We start from the raw sequence: 6,562 nt of genomic DNA on the forward strand, positions 1-6,562 counted from the left end.
GGAAACACTTTCTCTTGCATTACATTCAACACACCTAGCTTTCACGAACCCAAAATCCATGTCCTCTAAGCTGTTCCTTCGAAGCTAGCTGCAGTGTGTGAAAAATACTAGTGACGAGCAATTTTTGCACTCAAATGCAGGGATTAATTCCGGACACCGGCGTCCAACTAGTTCGAGCAGACGAGTAAAAATTATGGTTAATCACATGTGCAAATGCTTTCCAACAAGAACATGAAAGAGATGTTTGAATTCAAGTTGACATAAAACCTGTCCAAGCCCCACATAAACTGGTCACCAAAATATCGGTAGATTGTAATGGAAAAACTTGACAAAAGTGAAATTCACATGCCTCCCAACCCTACACTTCACTCGAACTTAGTTCCAGCATCAACGACGCTCTATACAGCCGTATCTTTTTGCTTCTTATGTTTATGAGTCAAAATTTAAATTTTTAACCTTAAATTTGGAGTCGATTTTGGGAGTTTTGCACAAAACTTTATTTTACAGCCTTGGCTTTTAGATCGTTAAGAATATATATATAAAAGTTTTATTCATAAATTATTTTCTGTTTACAAATATATTGATCACCCTATAGTTTCTCAAGTACTACTAGTGGAGTATGAAATTATGAATTATGCTCCTGATCCTTGTAACTGGCTAGTTGGGCGCTTTCTGGTAGGAGTGCAACGGATTTCATACCTGCAGCATGTCCAACCTAAGATGCTACCTACACATATCAACTTTAGGTATGGCTTCCGTGCTACTCTCTCTGTTCTAGAAAAATATAAATTTTTAGGAATGAATTAGACAAACATGTCCCAATTCAAATCTCCAAAGTAGTTTTTTATGGAATAGTGGGAGCATTTGCACAATACGCTTGCGTTGAGGTTTCAAGATTATTATATCCCAATGATCATCTACATAACATGTTACCACAGGACCTCCTGATACCTCCCAAACCTAATGTTGGAGTCCTTACTAAGCTTCTTTGCTTGTTGCTTGGATGAGCACAGCATGAGAGAAAACTGAGTGCATCTTTATATATAGACATAGGGGATTATTTGGTTTTCTTACCTATTATAAAAAAGAATAATGTTTCCGTTGTCCGTTTTTCGGAATCTTGTGGAGACTGTATCATATTACTTGTGCTCAAAACTGGGGAGATACAAATATTTTACTTATATAAAAATTTTATGAACATAAATATTTTATTTATGTTAGAGGTTTACAAATATCTATGCATAAAGTTTATGACTGGAAATATTTTATCTATATGTAAAGTTATGAATATTTATGTGAAAATTAGATGAATGGAAATATCATGTTCATGCATAGAAATATTTTGTTTATGTACAAAGTTTGCCAATGAATTTTTTTCATATAAATAGTTCCAAGTAGAAGGTTGAAAATTTAAGTTCACTTTTATTTGAAAACAGAATTTAATATAATGAAAAATATTGAGAAGGTTTTGATATCAAATACTAGATATTATATTTTTATTTTCCATATTCTTTTACAACAAGTGGATTTTTTTATTTAGTGGTGCATGTTAACAATTGAATAGATTATCACACGAATATAAAAGAAACGTTGAATAGAACAGGTTGGGTTTATGGAGTGTATGTGTAGTGTATATATACAGTACTATAAAAATTTCTCTAGAGAAGACTTCAAGTCACTTGCATTCAACCTACCATTGATGATTGTTTAGGTGCGCAGAAGCTTACGATGAAATAAATTATCTAAGTTCAAGGTTTAGGGTTTTCAGTAGTATCTAAATTTATTACTTTTTATTTTTCCACATAATCTAAAAGTTAGTTTTTTATGTTTTTCTAAACAATCTTAAATTTCTTTTTTTTTCTAAACACACTTTTAATTTGGTTGCATCCAACAAAGAAAATCAAAGAGTAGGACTTAGATAACTTGATTGAAAATATCATAATAAGGTTTACTGTATGTATGTCAAATCAATTGTATATCGATCATAATTTACTATTCCCGACTCGGCACACAATTTAATTTTAAAACACTATTTAATTTAAACGATCAAAATTAGCTTTACCCGGTGCACAGGCAATTTTTTCTAGTTTTAAGAAAAAAGCTAAGCAACATATTTACAACCAAAAAATAATTTATAAATAAAATTATATATATATATATTCTTAGCGATCTAAAACCAAAGGTAAAAAATAAACCTATATAAAGAAATCTTAAAATCTATGCTAAATTTAGGGTTGAAAAATCAAATTTTAACTTATACTGAAAAGATAAGGGTATACACGATGTGCATGCCTACGATTATTACCCATTTGAAAGCCTTGCATTTAGATATTCTAATACACACAGGGTGCAGACTAATCACTCATACTACCTTCCTTGCAGTTAAAAAACCGAGACCAAGATTTCCAGCACATGATATACCAAAACCATACGAATCCGAAAGTACAGCAAGTAACAGGATTATTACTTTTCTAATCTCAGGTCTAATCTGCCGCTACAACATACAACCAACATTACGCACTAAGCAGTATGCCAAAGGGAGCATCATACAACATAGATAAGTACAATGATCAGTGAGAGGCTGAGGGTGGAGCATTCCAGCTTAGTGAAATGATATCCACCGATGTATATTCTCTGCCTATCACCGCGACTATTTAACTCCCGGTATACTAGGGAAATATTCTTTTCAGTTTCCAGTTTGCGCATAAAATTTCAGGTATCCATCTCCTTCCTAACTGATGAGTAGCTTCACATTTCCAGAATATTGAATTGGTGTTTTCTGGTAATCGAATGAACAAGATTTGTTTCGGCGACGAGCTTCTTGTGCCGCGATTTTGGTATGGAATCTAATTGACCTTCCAAAGGAGGGGTCGTTTCACTGGAATGATTATGTTCAGATTCACTGCAGGCTGAACTCAAACCTGCAACACTTGACAATGGATAATGTGGCTCTTCAGGTTCCTTCCTGCAATTGTTGACCACAGGTTAGCCACAAACGACCTATGCTGGCTCTTCCGAGCAACAGTCTCCCACATGCGTGCACTATCAGTCTCAATACTCATCGTTGGGTCGGATATGTCAACAAGGGTGATGCTCATGTTGTTGCGGACAATGCAAAGCTTCCCATTCAGTGTCACCAACGCTGCAGCTTCAAAGGCACGTGAGCTGCCCAGGTGGTGCTTGCTGTCCATGAACTTTGCCCACGTTCCTGTGTTTGGATCATACACTCTAAGCTTGCAGCCATCTCGACAATCAGATGAATAGAGCTTTCCATTGAATGTAATGCTTGGGTTTCGCCAGCCTGTAACCATTTCATCATCAATGGTTGACCACAAATTGGATGATGGTAGGTAGACTTCACTCGTCACTTGGCGATGGGAATCAAGCCCTTTTAGGAACCACTTGCCATCATATACAACTCCAATGAAAGGCACCATCCCATTGTTCATTTCAGCAATGCAAGCCCATCTGTTCCTATTTGGATCATAAACTTCAGCAGATGGGAGTGTCCTTTGTATTCCTTCACACTCCCCACCAGCAACATACAGGCAATTGTTTATGACACAAGAACCAAAAAAGTGTCGTTTCCGTAACATATCTGGAGCTCGGTGCCATTTGTTTGTCCGAGCATTGTAAAATACGACGCGCCTCATAGAGCCCCTCAGAGGATCCTTACCACCAAATAAATACAGATAGCAACCACTGAGAACAGCACACCCAAAGCCTAATGCTTCTGAATACTCCGCTGGAACTGGTGGCAGCGACTTCCATAGCTGGTGCAGTGGGTCAAAGGCATGCCAGGATATCTTTCCTTCACGGTCCCTTTTAAAGACATAAACCCATTCTTCTGCCATCCCATTTTTCTTGCGCAAGGAATAATAGTAGTTCCCAGACAAGAGACGATTCCATCTTTTGCAAACCATTCGAAGATTGGGGTGTTCAACTCGAGGAACCCGTATGAGACAAGCAATAGCAAGGTCATCAGGAAGACCAGGCAAAAGTGGTGCCTGAGTTCGGCACCTCTCCTTCCGAGAGCCCCTTGATTTGCGCTTGTTGGGTTTGACATCAGGTTGCATGCACATCTTTGCTCCAGGAACAAACTTTCTAGCATCAACAACGGTTTTCAGACCAGTATCTAATCTGCAGTAGCATGAGACAGATTCCACCTAAAAAATGCAACCATCCAACAAGTTAGTAAATTAGCAAAGCAATGTACTAGAAGAAAGGAAAAAACTGCAAGCATGAAAACCACAGCTGATATTCACCCAATAGTGTGCCTACTTGTACTGCCAACGACACATACAAAATATAATTTTATCCACCATAAAAATATTATGCAGATCATATTTGCTCTGAAACAGCAACAATTTTCAAATTCACCACGACCCTGTTTTAATATGTGAATATAACGTGGTAAAAATTACACAGTAACACTGTAATAGTCCAAGTTACACTAATTTACCAGATACATCAAAATATATGGATACATGGTCCTGAGTAAAATAAATCACCACAATGCAACAATGCAACATGATGATGTTGATTTCTGAAGAGATTATTGAACTTTTTTTTTACAAAGATCAACAATGCAACATGATGATGTTGATTTCTAACTACTATTTCTTTTCCAAAGCTAGTTTCTGTTTAAATACCAAAACAAAAGCTAGTGTGGATTAGTCAACATCATAAGATTTTAACTGTTAGCTCACTTGAGTAAATAAAGGTTGCAGGATAGCCTCCATAATTTACAGGCACGTATTAAGAGCATGACTTTAGGTTTGAGTATCATATAAAATCAATAAAGCAAGATTAGGCGAGGTAGTTGCACATCAAAAGCCGAGAGTTTTTTTTTTAGTTGTGAAGTTTAAGATTAGAACCATTGTATACAGTTTAAGAATTCAAAAGTCAGGAAATACCAGCCCATGGTAAATAGAGCATTGCACATAAGAAAAAAATGTGCAATAAACATGTAAATTTTGTGAAGAAATGGCCATGGATATGTGAAGCTGAGTTCATGATGTCAGTGCCCAGAAACCAGTTGAAAGTTAGAGATACTAACCTACCTACTAAGTTTGCAGATATCTGTGTGAACCCTAGAAACAGTATGTACAACGTTGGTGTTCCAGACTTCCAAGTAACGACCTGACCCAAAGCAATTGCAACTTTCCAACCCAAAAGTGTCAAATGGCCAAATTCAAGCCCAAAATGGACCCCCCAAACTATACAACTACATTACGGTTAGACACAAGATATTCCTCCAGATTCACAAATACTCGCCAATCATTTTGTTCATCCCGTCACTTGAGCAGAATACACTCCAGAAACAACAACTTAACTGATCGATAGGGGACAGGCATGGATCATCTTTTAGAGCATCGCGGCAGAGCCTCATTTGCTCATGCAACTTCTATATGAATTAACAGAATAAACGAAACACGGTAGCGAGGAATCTTATCTAGCATGTGCAACAATACCAACAAGTAGTACCAGCCACAGATTAGCGCTAAGATCACAACTACCACGAAGCACCACCTGATACAGTGAAGAAATTTCAGAACAAAAATTTCACGCCTTCCATTTCCACGGATTTCCCCCACGTCATCCCCGCAACCGCAAGAAGTCACAAAACCATAGCCCCGGGCACCTCCCAAGAACCCCAGATCCACACGCCCGCCGCCCCCAGCCACAGCACAATCCACCAAACCCCACCGCCTCGCAGCACGAAACCCCCCCATCTCTTCGGCCCGGCGTCTCACGACCCCCTCGGATTCCAAAGCCTCCGCCTTTCGCACAAACCAAGCCGCCCCCCCCCCCCCCCCCAAAAAAAAAACCGCGTCTTTGAGACGGACCCCGACACTCACCAGCGGCGCGCGGACGCGGATCCCGGCGGCGGGCGGCGGCGGCGGCGCCTGGGAGCGGGAGGCCCTCGCCGCCGAGTCCATCGCCGGATCGGGGAGGGAGGGAGGGGAATCCACGCGGCGTGGGGACTGGGAGAGCGAGCAGGAGCCGCTCGTTCCGTGGACAAAAACCTCCCCCGAGGGAAGGAAGAGAACGCGAAACGAAATGGGGGAGAAAAGGAGAGGTTTTGATTTGGTTTTTTTGCAGTTGAAAAAAAATTGCATGGCGACAGCAAAATGGACGGGTGGGTGTGCGTGTGTGGGGCCAGAGGGTAGACTTGTTGGAGTCTGGGGTCCTCACCAGACACACACCGGTCACCATCCCCACTCACTGGCTGGTGGGGCCAGGTTGAAATCTGGGGCTGACCTGGCATCCTGGCTTTGAAAGCCTTTGCTGCTGTTTTTCCTTGACTTGGGTTTGGTGTTTTTTTTTCACATTCCTTTTGTCTTTTTTTTTCTCTTTCTCTGGTACAGGTCGAACACACACGCAAACACATATCATACTTATCATCTAGGTAATGACAGGTGTATCCTAGTACACTTAACTAAGGATGCTATGTTGTAATAACAGTGTTATTATGGTCACTGGCATATAGATCATATTTGTTTATGAATCTATACATCAGTGCTGGTATCGACGCTACCGTTATAGCAGAGGACGTGTA

The 6,562-nt window shown here is 39.8% G+C and overlaps 1 protein-coding gene across 1 annotated transcript; it reads right to left on the reverse strand.

The window, feature by feature from the left end:
* Positions 1-2,443: 2,443 nt before the first annotated feature.
* Positions 2,444-6,092, reverse strand: LOC102709494 (F-box/kelch-repeat protein At1g55270-like). Its single transcript, XM_040528285.1, has 2 exons — positions 5,862-6,092; positions 2,444-4,166 (listed from the first exon to the last, which is right to left on the reverse strand). Exons 1-2 carry the CDS (start codon positions 5,940-5,942, stop codon positions 2,916-2,918), a joined length of 1,332 nt encoding a protein of 443 aa, XP_040384219.1. The 5' UTR covers positions 5,943-6,092; the 3' UTR covers positions 2,444-2,915.
* Between the last annotated feature and the right edge of the window lie 470 nt (positions 6,093-6,562).

The sequence above is a fragment of the Oryza brachyantha genome, chromosome 10, assembly GCF_000231095.2.
Source record: "Oryza brachyantha chromosome 10, ObraRS2, whole genome shotgun sequence".
NCBI lineage: Eukaryota > Viridiplantae > Streptophyta > Magnoliopsida > Poales > Poaceae > Oryza > Oryza brachyantha.

What these genes read in the sequence shown, in the direction of transcription:
- LOC102709494 (XM_040528285.1), bottom strand. Translation starts at nt 5,942, where the DNA reads ATGGACTCGGCGGCGAGGGCCTCCCGCTCCCAGGCGCCGCCGCCGCCG. An exon ending in TCCGCGTCCGCGCGCCGCTG is followed by an intron (nt 4,167 to 5,861) that starts GTGAGTGTCGGG and finishes TGCATTTTTTAG; the next exon opens with GTGGAATCTGTCTCATGCTA.